General features: G+C 42.5%; 1 protein-coding gene across 1 annotated transcript in view; it reads left to right on the top strand.

The window, feature by feature from the left end:
* The first annotated feature begins 631 nt into the window (after positions 1 to 631).
* Positions 632 to 14,924, top strand: part of fam222aa (family with sequence similarity 222 member Aa) — an 80,661-nt gene continuing 66,368 nt past the window's right edge. The window contains exons 1-3 of the mRNA XM_019862693.1: positions 632 to 1,088; positions 7,895 to 7,951; positions 9,677 to 9,800. Coding sequence (XP_019718252.1) covers positions 9,796 to 9,800 — 5 coding nt within the window. The 5' untranslated portion in view covers positions 632 to 1,088; positions 7,895 to 7,951; positions 9,677 to 9,795. The remainder of the gene's footprint in view (positions 1,089 to 7,894; positions 7,952 to 9,676; positions 9,801 to 14,924) is intronic.

Below are 14,924 nucleotides of genomic sequence, written 5' to 3'. Positions count from 1 at the left end.
AAGCAGGCTGAAGGCAAAAGATGTTTACCGCAGCAAGTGCCGACTTTTCCATCTCTTGCAGACGTTTGCCTCTCACTTTTTTTTAGATAGGGGCTGCTGGAGGTTTATGAATGAATTCTGACAGAAGCACATATAAACTACAGAGGTGGTAAATTCGTCCATCATTTGTCATTCGCCAGCGGCTCGCCAGTTGTCAGTCCGTCATTATTTCAGGCTAGCCCAGTCCCTCACTCCGTCATCATTAGTCTAACCGTGCTTCCGTCATTGCCGAATTAGAGTTTATTGCCACTGTTTTAGGACTGTGAGTAATAAAACAGTTTTTAGGACAGTCAGTTATTAAAAAAAAAAATCTATTCCGTCACTCATAGCTGCCAGAGGCGGTGCCTTACAGCACGGAATAGTCCCGTTGCGTGTAGCTCAAGAATGCATACCAACATACATCATCAGTGACCCCCCCGTGTGACCCAGGGCATGTGTAAGAGAACTCATAGAACCGTATTGTTAAGCTTCGCTTAAGACAAGCGCCGGACCCACAGGCAGACACGATGAACTCAGTACTGGGTTTATTGACAGGTCAAGAATACAGGAACCAAAGGCAGTCAGAGAAACCAAACCAAGGTGCATAGGAAAGCTGAGGCCAACAGCTGGGCAGCAGTGAGTATGGCAGGGAAGATAATAGCTGACAAACTGGTAATGGCAGGCCCTTCGGACTGGCCTTGATGCTGCAAAGGAGAGTGCCTGATGAGGTGAAGACTGGCAGGTGTGTAGGCGAGACAGGTGCAATGATTAGGGAGACGCCCAGCCCGACACTGAATTAAGGGAAAGGCAACAATAAACAACAGAGGGAGGGGCCACACAGCCGAACAGTGACGACAGACACAATGGATTCTAACACGTATATGTAACTTGTTTTTTTATTGACCGTCCTAAAATAGCAGTGACCAAGTATAATTTACCGATGGCGGAATGATGACCCACAATTTGCAGACTGCGCCGGCCTGAAATAATGACGGATGGCTGATGATATGGCAGGCCAGCCGCTGGCGAATGATGGATGGAGTTACCCACCACTGCTAAATTACAAACAGGTAAATCAGGCTCCCTGTCCTTATCCAACATATGATAAACTTTTACAATTTTGTAAAAAAAAAACAAAAAAAAAACCCACACAAAGAAGCGGATTTAAAAGGAAAAAAGGCAGCTCACACTGTCAAGGTGCTTTGAAGAGCCGCAGAATAATGCAACCTCAGATTTATGTCCTCATAAAGCTAGGGAGGTGATTTTGATGGAGGACTTTATAGATCGTAGGTGGACCCCTCCCACTGGGTGATATTCCTTTTCATCTTTGTTCTAAATACTTGAGCAAGAGTAGGCAAACATAAATCATATCAGATTAATTGTAGCATCACCCACCCTGCGGGAGAATTGTTTTCCTGTGATTATCATGTCTCTCAAACACACAGCGACGTAAAGCTTTCAGACATGAATACTGCCGTTAGGTGGTCATAGTACAAGTGTGATTGGTCCCTTACAGTCCAATGAATCTATAGTTACTGTTGCAAAGAAGTCCCAAAAAAAAAGAAATGCAGGAGTGTGTATTGTTGTGGACAGGTAATGAAAGATAATACCGCATGGGTGGAGTCGTCAAGAAGACACTAACTTTGATTCATCCCTGTGTTGCCTTTTTAATTTTCTTTTTTTAACTCCACCTGTTCTGACCTGATAAGAGCCCTAGCAGAGGATCAAGAGATGTGAGATTCACATTTAGTGTAAAATTGACCAAATTCAGTGTTACTCGAAACCCGCTCAACATTATGAGAAACGGACAGACGGGTACTGTTGATAGATAGATAGATAAAAATCTGTCGGTACCTTTGTGAAGCATTCATTGCTTGCTACAGTGAAGTTATATTATGTCCCAGACGGTGCAAACAAAAGCATTCCGTGTCCACAGACAGACTAGAAATGATTGCATATTTGACTGGAGGGCATATGGCAGGTCAGCGGACTACAAAACCATCATGCTATACACTGTATCCACCCCTCCGCCCCCCTTTTTTTTTAGTCATCAAAACCCTTTGACAAAATTCAAAGTGATGGCCCAAACAGTAGTAAAAAAGAGAGCCTCGATGGAGGAGAACTGAGCCTGAGACATGCGAGCCTGCATGGGTAAGGAGACCTCCCTCTGGGCCTGGCAGACCAATCCAGCCTATTGATTTTCTGTCCTTTCCTTCAATATCTGGAATGTGCCATCGTGAATAGATTATGACAAACGTGCCCGCCAGAGACCGTCGATCCTTTAATTGAAGATGATAGAGGACAGCCGAGGATGAAGCGTGTCCGTGCCTCCCAAAGTTACCTCCTTCCACGTCTATAAACCACAATGACCTCTCATGGAACCAAGCTTTTGTGGCCAACCAATCTCTACTCGACTAAACTTTCACCGCACCGCTGAACACAATGGAGTCGGTGCTTTACAATAACAACCTCCTGCCAAAAGCACAAAAACAAGGCACGAGAAAAAGCTCTGTGCTCTATTTTGATGAAAGTAACAAGCACAGCTTGTTGTAAATAGGCTTTCTGCGGCCCGAGGCAGCTTTTCTCCCTGGGGGATGTGCTTTCTGCATCTCTCCCAGGGTTGCTGTCGCCAAAGGGGAAGAAGGGAAGCACAAACAAGAAGTTGCCTCAGCTCTTTTGGCAAAAGGAAATCATCTCTGATTAGGTATACTGTCTGAGATGTTGCTCCCTTCCAGATTAGGAATAAAATGTTGGGATGACAATACAGGATTGTGTTTGGACTTGCCTTGGTTATCTGTGTCAGGATTACAGTCCAGGTGCACATGGAGAAACACTGGCTGCCGTGGGTGTCTGGCTATACCGTCGAAAGATTGTTAGCGCTCTGTCTGTCTGCAAACACTTCCGCCTGATAACTCGGATGTGTGCTTATTCAAATGAGTTCTGCTGCGGGCACCCTCTTGCAAATCAGGCGCCATCCGCGCAAGCGTCGTCACACAAATTAGAAACGGATGTTCTGGGCAGAGCGGTCTGTGGACATCGGCCTCGTAGTGCCACCTTTGACATGAGTGTCTTGCTTGACCCCCCCCGCCCCCACCCCCACAGGAAGCCAAGCCACCACCTCTCTCACCTCTTAAAAGGGAACGCAAAAGATGACTGTCTCCAACCTGCAGCCTACATTAGCGATTTTTTTTTTCAATAAATCTCCTCAAACCTCTCTTCAGTTACCTTTCTCCCCAATGCCTTTAAGCCCCTCTGATCCTTTCCAATAATAATGGCATTGCCAGCCAATCTCTCTGAAAATGGGTTCAGCGCATACCTAATCTCATTTAATTACTTAGACACACAGGGCTCAGGACACACTCCTCAGGCAGCGCCCCCACTCCCTGTAAGCATGCCCTTTTTGCACCCCATCCACCTTTCTTCATGAATTATGGATCCTCGGCTGCAAGGCGAGGGGTGATCATTCCGCCTGCTCTGTCATAATGCTGAGGGAGAGCCTGGTCTCTGTGTAAATATGGTGCCTGTCTGGGCTTGAGGTGCCCTATTGTGTGTGGTATTAAAAGCTCACCGCTCTCCCCTCTCACTCCCTACGCCGCAGCAGGGGGGTTTGAGGCGTAATCACACAGAACTTCCAGCACTCTGCTCGAGTGGAGGCGGCCTCGCACTGACCGGCATTACGGCTGGCAGTCGTCCTACCTGAGAGGAGGGGAGAAATGAAACGGAGATGGAAACTGAAAGTTGGGGAAATGGGCTGAATCAGCTCCGGTTTTCTCTCGATTTGTCAGCACAAATGGTTGCTTTATAGAAGAAAAAAACCATCACTGTGATAGGAAGTTTTCTTGACCTGGTGATGGTGGGGAAAGCGTTTGAATGGAGGCAATTTGGTGTTTATCTGGGTGAGCTCCCCACACAGGTATCATGCTTTACTCCTTATGTGACCAACAAATGTTATCCCACATCTTTACAGGTCCAACATTTACAGAAAGAAATCCGTCATCGTACCTTCAGATAGACTGTCAGGCCAAAATACTGGTTTTCTTACAAGAAGATGCTTTCATTATCATCTATCAAGAAAAAAACATACACATGCAGTTTCTACAGATCCATTTTTATATTTCTGTACAGCAGTGGTTCTCAACTGTTATAACACTGGCACCTACATCTTTCAATTTTTGCAAAGTCTTGAGCCATTTTATCAACGCTAAGAACAATAAAGCAATTGATGTTTTTGTTGAAGAATAGACTTTGAAAATACAGGTTACGTGTGCACCATCTTACCTTTTTAAACGCAGTTTCAAATGACTTTGACATACTGCCAGAAGCGTATTGCTAGCTATGACGTCCGTTAGCAAACACTGAGCTGCACTGTAATTGCTTACAGACTAGCTTGTGGCGAGAGAACAAGTTACGAACATTTCCTAATGTTTACCCAATATTGTATGTTCTGTGTGGGAACTGGGTGCATGCCAGAACTTTTTTGAAAAAAAAATGTGAATACAAATATCGGTAATTCTCCTTATTAGCTGTGTGTGACTTATCCAAAATGGGACGCAGCACACTTTGGGTTCTGACCCATCAGTTGAGAATTCCGGCTGTACTGTGTCAGTACTGCGCTTGGAGTTGTTTTAGCATTAACCACATATACATTGTTAATCATTTTTCCATATAGAAAAAGTGTAAATTGATCCATTTTTTCCCCATGGTCAAACTGTTGCCATCACAGGTAATATTTGAACAAATATTTCAACATCGTTGACGTTCTCAAATAGGTTGCCAGTTGTAACACTAATACATTAAAAGGATACTATAAAACCTGCAAACGTTCTCGACTCTATTCTCATCCCTGTTGCTCCTAGCAGTCAAGTTAGTCAACCCCCTCCCTCAATGTTGCACTATGTTTAACTGGCATGACACTGCTACTCTTAATACTGGACATGCTAGCCGAATTTAAGAGGTATGCTGAGGTCTCCAGGGATTCACCGAAATCTTGTGGGAGTACAACATGATAATAGTCTTTGACTTTCGGATTCATGCTACCACTAAAATTCGAATTTGTTTGTCCGTTTTTATCCATCTGTTAGTCTGCAGGCTACTTCCGTGTTCATGTGGGATGACCAGTAGGTATTAGACATTGGTCTATCCAATGATTGCTTTTTAAGATGGTAAAAAGAAACTACCAGCTGGATATCAGGATAACTAATGAGAAATTTAAAGAGCTGGGGCCCCATCAAGTTCAAAGACTTTCTGGAACCTTCTAAAGAGAATTCGATGAATGCGCTTGTCAATGTTACAGTAAACCTCTCTGCAGACACCCTCGGATTTTTGTGGTCTGTCTCTATCAGCCTAAGATGTCCTCCAAACGCCTTGCGAACTTTTAAGCCGCCATATTAGTGGAGGAGTTGCTATGGTTGGACACCAGCTGGTAGCCGTCCGGCTTGACAGTGAACAGCAGCTTGACAGAAGATTGCAGTCGAAGTCCCACGGGCAGATGAGGCTTCTTGTGGGGTTGACTTGACAGGGTGGTTGACTTCTAAAGAGGAAGCAGAGAAAGGTTTGGATCACAAATGACAGTGATGGAAGGTAATAGCCAGCTAGCTGCTCAATGTAGGTCCAGTCAGTGCTCAACTCATATAAACTGTAGAACTCACTTGGAAAAAAAAAGATGTATTTTCTAGAGAAGTAAAAATATACATTGAAGACACCGAAACTTGATTGCATATATGTGCACATCTTCTTATCAATGGGAATGAAGCTGTATTCAGGATAAACCAATCACATTTAAACACATTTGTCACACACTGACGCAAAAGCCCATCAAAAGCAGCTAACCTCATATCATTCGCAAGTGGAGATCTTGGATTTCCCTTTACCTGTACTTTGCACGTGTCAATCTCCTGCATCTATTTGCCATGTAGACTGTTCGGCTCTCCATGTCCTCGATATAAAGAGAATGAGGGGAGACGGATTGATTTGCCAAGAGTCAGCTGCATTCACTCCCATTACGCCCACTTCTACTTGCACTAGTCAAGGCAAGTATCAAACGAAAGAAAACTCCACTCATGCACACAGTTAGACTGCAATTTGCAGTTAAACTTGTGCTGGGCACGAAAATTAGGGGCATTAGTGTACAGCACGAAACCTTTTGATTTCTGCCAGAAAGCAAAAAAAAAAAAAAAAGACGATAGAATATTTCATCTTTTGTTGGGTTTAATTTGAAACACTTTAAATTTGTTAATGCTGAGAACAGCCACATCACTGGATATGAGAGTGGGCACGTTTGCACCCACATGATCTGAGTTTCTTTTTTTTTCAATTGCGTTGCACAGTTTATAAGTCACAAATTGTGGAAAACCCAATTCCCCTTTAAACAAAAAACAAAAACAATTGATGATGTACAAAGTACATTGAATTTTAATTCCATGAAAAAGATTTTTCTAACAAATCATTTAAAATGCCTTTCCACAATAAGTGGACAAAGTTATGAACGTAACAGTACAATGACAATGAGGGGGAAGCGAAATAAAGTAGAAGGCCACCCTAAAGACTTTATAATTGGCAATGTCACAGTTCTCCCCTTGCCCGAGGAGGAGAAACGAAAGATGATGTCTGTGTCAACTCTGAGATGGTTCTATGCTGTCTGTCAGGGCCCTGAGCACATTTCCCTGAGCTTGATATAGACGGGACTTGTCTCGCTGCCCTCAGCGGCAGACAGACGTCTCATCTTTATCTCTCCAGATTTCTACCTAATCTGTTTCTCTCCCCTTGGCCTCTCTTCATGAATCTGCCATAAATCATTTTTGGATTCAGGCCCCCGTTTGCACGCACACTTTCATAAAGGGAGAGGAGCGGGCATCAGATATCCAGACTAAATAGCGATCAAATTACACAGGATATGAAATGCTGTAGTTTGGAATCCATTATCCTACTCAATATGAGCCTTCTCACTGTAATATGTCAACTCTGGCCCCGAAGCGACAAAAAGCACAGATGGTAATGTCTATGTGCAATATACATATGACTGAGCAAATAATTACGGCTGACGGTTGAGGGAAGAGCATTTAAGCTAAGTGCACACAACTTGTTCAAAATAAGATCCAAAAACACGATAGAGCAGGTGGAGACCTTGAAAATGAGTTTGTGGTTGTTTTCAAGCCACCCGGACCAGCTGCTCGTAGCCATAAACAGACTGCAGTTCATGCTGAGCTTTGCAGTTACATTGATTTCTGCAGGTTAATTACAATGTGTTTTTGTTGTTAGGTTTTTTTTTTCTGGCTATTTCCCCCATTTTACAGTGTGCATGAAAAGTACTAATTGCAGTCAATAACAAACTAATGGTAGTAGTAAATGGACTATACCTGTATCTGCCTCCATCTGTTAAAACCTCTCTCTCTCTCTCTCTCTCTCTCTCTCTCTCTCTCTTTTTAAAGGGCTCTTCATTCAGACAAGTATTATTGAAAAATTCAATCGCCATGGCAACAGCAGACTCATTACATTGAATCCACTAATCGCTAACTACCTCCGCAATTGTCTGTAATTGCTTTGGGGACACAGTTAACCACGTGGTTGGTATGCAGAGCAGGGCTGTGCCTCTTGGTGTGGGACAAAGGCCAGAAATGAAAGATGGTGGTGCACTGTGGTAACCGTGCCTACAAACTCCCTCCCCACCTCTCCCCTCTCACAACAATTGTGCACGCTCCATAATAATTATCGTCTGTCTAAATCTCCAAGTGCAATATTAATTAATGGGCATGGTTGCTATGGAGATTGATCACCAAATTATCTGTCAGCAGTATTTAGTCAAATGGGCCTTAATGTTTGTTTGTTAATGGCATTGTAAACAACATTGCATGAAGTATTTTGGTTACTTCCTCAGTAGCTCCTGGGATGCGACGACATAGCGACGAAATAGGCGATGGCTTCTGACAGCATTGGAGTAAGTAAAACTTGTTAGAACTTCGCACATTCATATCACACAGTTTTGTATAAAACTAACAGAAGAATTTTGATACAGACGAGCCGAATCTTCTTGTGGTTGTGCGATGAAAACATGAGCAGCTAACCACGTCAGGAAATGCAGACTTTTTTTCATCCATATGCTGTCAACAGTAAACAACCACTTAAAACATTTTGACATGTAATGTTTTGTAACTGCTTGTTACAAAATGTAATTTTGCATTACTTTCTGGAGTTTTGCTACAGGGGCCTCAAAATGACAACATCTGACATGTTGAAACTAAATCTCCTTTTGGTACCTTAGCTTTTAGTGTGAAATAGTCTTTCGCTAGTTCGTAATCCCCCTGGACACTAAGAAGTGTGCCTTCATATAATTAATTTTTTTTTTTCCGAATGAATGGAGTATTGTTTCACATATAATAAATCATGTGAATAAAAACATTTGTCTTAAATTGTTCTATGCCCCAAATATTTTTGCCAAGATGCAGAAACCTCCAGCAAAACGTAAACTCTCCTAAACGTGAAACGTTCTTTCAGTATGTCTGCTTGACATTGATCAACCACCAAACGTACGTATGTAGCATACAGTGATCACTGTGACTTCTTGTGCCAAATGCGTTGCGTAAGTACCGTTTGTGTTGTATTTTGTGTAATTTAGACTTGTGTAATAAATAAATAAATAAATAGAAATTGTTTAATTAGTTATTTTATTTATTTAATTTGTGGTTATCTTACTGTGCAAGAGGATACACAGTTTCAATTACATTGATGGTAATGTACATACCTGGGTAAATGGCTATCTCATGATACTATCGCTATCACTGGTGCATTGTTTTGCATGCGTAATGGAGCCGTACTATTATTACAGACACAATAATCTCTGATGAGAAAATTATCTACTTTATGAAACACATCAGAATGTTCATGTGCCTTCAAGAGCAAACATCAGGATTGTGTGGCGCAACCATCATTTCTCAGTTTTTTTGGTTGTTTTTTTTTTTTTTGAGACAGAGACTTTGATGCTATCAATGTCATCATTAAAATGATTCCCACAGATGACTAGTCAAAACATGAAGGCTGGTCAAAGTAATAAGGGCTTTTATGGGTACGTGGTTGCATTCACGTGTCATGTGTGTGTTTTGGGGTGTGTGTCCACGCGTGTGTTAATGTGTGTGTAAGCGAGTGAGTGTACAAGCCGGGGCACTGAACAAACCCTAACCCCTTTGATTAGTGAAAGGCTCAAAGGATGGAGAGGCAATCCGAGAACTTCACAGGCGCAGAGGGGAAATTGCCTTGAACCTTGAGGTGTATGAAAGTGCAATTTGTGTCCCATCTGTTCTGCTTCCCTTCCATTAGGAGGAGGAGGAAGGGTGTTCTAAAGCCACCGAGGAGAAAATGCCCCTGTGAGGGTCTCCGGGTACGCACAAGCTCTCGTTGATTTAATTTGCCAGACGAGACATTCCCCTTCCTCTTTCCATCAAATTCTTTTAGATGCGAGAACAAAGAGTTTTCATTCTCTCTTTTAAGACGAAGTAGTTTCTTGTGAGGCCTTCCTGATCATGGCGACCTTCTCTTCAACAAAAACAGTGTTCTGATGCTCTCTTCTAACTTAGCTGAATTCTGTCACTGTCATAACAGCATGCAGTGTCGATCAGCTTCCCTAATTTTACTTGTTTTTTTTTTTAGGGGGGGGGTTGCATGACAGATGCCAAGAACAAGTTTGTTCCCCGGGCAACGGATTGTCGCCATTTTCAGTTGGAGCCGAGGTGTTACTTGAGGACATGGAAAGTGTGACATCAGAGATTAGATGGGCCCAAAGCATGCATGAGGTAAGGCAGCGCAGTGCATTACTTGAACCAGAAAGCGACGCTATCATCGATTCATATTTTGAGTATATCTGTGCAGGGGAAACGCTTTGATGTGGTGATGGTGCATTAAGTCAACTGTTGGCACTTTAGTTTGCAAGGATCAGCGTATAAGAATAGCTTTTAGACTGCGTGGCAAAAAACAATATATTTTGTGAGTCATCTTTGAAACATGTGCAGCGTGAGCATGGAAATTTGTTGCAAATATGAAATACCGGTAATAAAATGCAAAACAGGAAAAAAATATATAGTTCACTTTTCTCCTGATTGGCTTTCATATTTGAAGGCTTGCGAAATAATTTATTTTGCAAAGCATGGTAGGTTAAGAACATCCGAAATTGAAAACCCCTTTTCTACATTTTTGCCACCCATTCAGTCCACAGTAGCCAGCTGCAACTTTGGCCCTGTCGTCTTAAAACATGAGGAAAAACGTGTTGCTTGAATGTTTTTTTTTTTTTAATGGAATTTAGAATCGAAACAAAAACATGGCTTTTGTTCTTAATTTATGAGCAAAAATATTGGCCGGTTTAGGAACCAGGCTTTGGGAGGAAATTAGTTGTCATTGCAGCTATGTTCCTTAATACACTCTAATTAACCCATCCACCCCGACCCCCCATTCTTTAAGTGACCATGAAACAGCGACCCACCTGTGACTTCAAAATGCTCCCAACCAAATGCTTTTCACCAGCACAACACACACACACACACACACACACACACACACACACACACACACACACACACACACACACACACACACACACACAGCTCATGCAGCAAATTCTAAACCGAAAACACTCTCATGCCTACCAGGTACTAACAAACACAACTTTACTATTTTTTTATTTTTTATTTTTTTAATTCTTAGGCATACAAGACACGGGCTCTTTTTTCACCCCTTCGATCTGCCATCATGCTTTACATTTTGATGAAGCGTGCGGCCATTTGAGTCTCTGTGGTTTTGTTTGCCAAATAAGTATTTATCCCATTCATACATTTACAGTTCACGTTTGCCCAAAATATGAACGGGTTCATGAACTTTCATTCATTGAACTTGTTCAGGTACAACAGTGGCGTAGTTTAATGTGCCGGTACCAAAATTGTGTTGTATTTATTTTACTGCCAGATTAACAAAAAGCTCAAGTGTGTTGTTGTTGCTGTGGGTCCTCAGTTTGCAAAATGCGTAATCAGAGGCCTGTTTTGTATGCAGGTCGGAACGCACTGAAGTCTCTATCACAAACCCATGCTATGGAAAGTGAAAATTACAGTAAATGTTTGTATGAAAAACACATCTGGAAATATATGAATTAAAAAAAAAAATTTCCTTATTCCTGTGGTAAACTTACTAGTACTTAGCTTATTTTAGCTTGCTACTACCTTACTTAGTTTATTAGCTTACTTATAGTAGGCTCACAAAATCGTTCATTGTGTGCTGTTCATAATGATGAAACGTAGGTTGAATTTTATTTTATTTTTTTTTCAAATTGATAGTCAGTATCTCAGAAGAGATTGTTCGACAGCCACAATTGAATGTTGTCCATCCATCCATTTTCTGATCCACTTTATCCTCACAAGGGTCGCGGGGGTGCTGGAGCGTATCCCAGCTGTCTTCGGGCAGTAGGCGGGGGACACCCTGAACCGGCTGCCAGCCAATCGCAGGGCACACACACAGAGACAAACAACCATTTGCGGTGAGACTCACACCTCGGGACAATTTAGAGTGTTCAATCAGCCTGCCGTGCATGTTTTTGGAATGTGGGAGGAAACCGGAGTACCTGGAGACAACCCACGCAGGCCCGGTGAGACCATGCAAACTCCACACAGGGAGGCCAGAGCCGAAATCGAACCCTGCACCTTCGCACTGTGACGTCGACGCACTAACCACTGGGCCACCGGGCCGCTTAAATGTTGTCATCTACTGAAATCATGACAAAATGATGAAGTGCTGTCAAACCGAGAGTCGCTCCCTGATCTCAAAAATAGAGTGGTGTAAAATGCTCTTCACACATAACATGCGGATTTCATTGTAGAACTAGTCAGTACCATGGATGTGAAAACCAAATGCAGTTTCATTACAGGGCAAAGTTAACTCTAGTCAGGGTGAAGGGTGATTGTATTTGGTGATGAGAGCCCCAGTTTATACAAAGGACAGTGCGTATGTGCCCCGTTGCCAACTGTGAAACAAATGGCATCCAAATTGAATATTTCAGTCTGGGGGTGTAAAATGTGGGATTTGCACACAAAGACTGAGTGACAGATTGAGAGAGAGGAGAGGCAGCCAACCTTTAACAGAGCTGCAGAAAAAAGACAGTAAATGGCAAGTTAGATTAATAGATTGGCAAGGTCTCACAGAAGATAGGGTAGTAATTCATCGCGTGAAAAGAAAGAAAGGCAGCATTTTTTTTTTTTTAGGTCAGAGTTGAGTGTGGAGGGATGATGAAGATGGAAATATGAATACTGAATAATTCAGCCTACATCATTCCTTGAATCAAAAAAGGGATTAAGAGTGGTGCATGGAGTCAAAGGTTAGAAGCAATTGTAGAGAAAGACAGAAATGAGTCAGGTGGAAACTGTGAGACAGAACAGTTGGAAGAAGTGAAGGGAGTGTGCACACTGCGATATTGGGGTCAAGGTGTTATTATAATGCAGCTTCACCTTCACCTTTGGATGCAAATTTTAACTAAAAGTAGACAGACGAAAGAACATTTGGATTCATATAACAGCACTCGGTAGAGTCTACGTCTCCATTAAGGTTTAAGTGAGCAAAACTGGGCAAAAACCAAACAAAAGAAATCATGGCGTATGCGTCAATGCATGTTTTTCTGTCCAGCCACATTGTGGAGTACATAAGTTCATCCAAATAGCAGTGGGAGCTCTGATAAGAATGAGGCAAGATTATGAATGGCCTGGCTGCTTGTCATCAGAAAACAACACACCTGCAAGTCAACATAAACTTTAAATTGTGAACTTTTTAACTTCAGGTCAAAGCAGAATATAGAAGTGAAAGATCATGAAGCACTGTATTTTTATTTATTTTTTTATCTATTCATATGTTTGTTGGCAGCAGGGCTTAATCGTCCATGTGGTGTGTGTGTGTGTGTGTGTGTGTGTGTGTGTGTGTGTGTGTGTGTGTGTGTGTACGAAGGGGGGAGAATTTGCGCTCGGGGACGCATTGCGACATCATTGCACGTCGTGAACGCTCCAACATGCGCTTGAAATGTCTAAAATTCTTGCAGATCCACCCGTCCCTCGTTTGCATGCTGGATTGGAACCGATTTGTCTATTTTAGTCTTCTATATCTGCATTTAAAGCTTGAAATCACTCATACATAATCACGTGTTTATGGTCTTCAAATCGACCAATTTACTGAGGGATTTCAACTCGCCATCGCTGGACTACAATTGTCTGCCACAGCATTATATCCAATAACACACAGACAACTGAGATTTTTTTTTGTTTTCCTGCAGCTCTGTCAAAATACAGTCTTTCCATGAAACGAGTCCGTGGTGCAAAAAAAGTTGTTGAGTAGGCAGAGTACACCCTGAAGTGGTTGCCAGCCATTCGCAGGGTGCACAGACAACCAACCATTCCCACTCACAATCACACCTAGGGACAATTTCGAGTGTCCCATTAACCTGCCATGCATGTTTTTGGAATGTGGGAGGAAACCGGAGTAAAACCACGCAGGCCAGAACCCAGCATGGAACCCGGGACCTCTGCACTGTGAGGTGGATATGCTACGCAGCCAACCACAGTGTCACCCTTGCATAAGGATATATACAAATAAAATCCTGATTAAGTTTAGATCACATTTGAAACAGAATATTATATGAATATCATGACAATCATTCACTAGAACAGCACATTGTAGGGTGTAAAAAAAAAAAAAATTAATAATGGGCCGTCATGTTTTTTTTAATCCAACCACATTGTGGAGAGCATCAGTGTCTGCAAACAGCACAGCGGTTTGTGCTCTAGTAAGAACAAGGTACTGTATTAGATCAAGGCATTACACGAACTGGTTGTCTGTCATGAAATAAAGATGGTCAGCAAAGTTTTGAAAGTGCAAAAGCAACGGATTCATAGCCATTTGGCCAGTTCGCTAATCTGACATGGCAGATGGTTTGTTTCTCAAATCCATCTGGAAATGAATCAACGAAAGCTATTTGGAATGGTCGGCAAAAACATTTTGGAAGCTGACTGGATGATTAGCATTAGCGTTAGTAGAGGAGTAAAAGCTTCCTTGCCAATAAGATTTGGAAAACTTGCTTGAAACCGGCCCTCTACATGTACTGTACATCCAAATCACATATTATTGTCTTTTTCATCACCGGTTATGTAATTGCTAAAGTCTTTCGACTAATGGTATATTTACCGTGCAGTCATCTCTGCTCAATGTTCACTTGCTTCAAAGGCAATTTGTAGAGACTTGAGTTTGCAGACCGAGAACTCAATGAGACAGTGTGTTCATGGTGATTGCCTCCAGGAGACGACGATGCTTGACTTGTGGAGAGGTTGCTGTCTGTGATTAGCTGTCTGTCTCCAATTAAACGAGAGCAAATAATGAAACCAGAGACAAAGTATCCTATTGTCCTTAAGCATCTTGACAGATATCGTCAAACCTGTTCCTTTCTTTGCTTTGACAGCTTTTGTTCCGCCTTTCATCCCTGTCCATCGTGCGTTTTAGAGAAAGACAGCAGAAGAGCGTGCGTGTGTGTTTTGGGGGTGAAAGGAGGGAGTTCTCAAATCCCAGTCGGCTCTAGGGTGCTGTCAGAACTGATAGAGCTCTATCACGTGCAAAATTGGGCCGAGCTGAGCACTAGAGGATGACCCTCTGTCCACTGGAGTCTGAGAAATGCAGGGGCGGCTCTAGAAAGGGGAAACATGGGTAGCAAAGGGGTTGCAGAAGTCTCAGTTCGGGAAGGGGAATGGGGTTGGGGACCCCCGCCAACCCCCAATACACACACACACACACACACACACACACACACACACACACACACACACACACACACACACTTCAAGTTAAGGTTTCATTTTCTGCTTTCTCTGGCAGGTTTTATGCATGTGACATAAATAACAATTTAA

The sequence above is a fragment of the Hippocampus comes genome, unplaced genomic scaffold (assembly GCF_001891065.2).
Source record: "Hippocampus comes isolate QL1 unplaced genomic scaffold, H_comes_QL1_v1.1 scaffold147, whole genome shotgun sequence".
NCBI classification, from domain to species: Eukaryota; Metazoa; Chordata; class Actinopteri; order Syngnathiformes; family Syngnathidae; genus Hippocampus; species Hippocampus comes.
Note: the sequence above shows the minus strand (reverse complement) of the source record. Positions and strands in the feature narration are given on the sequence as shown.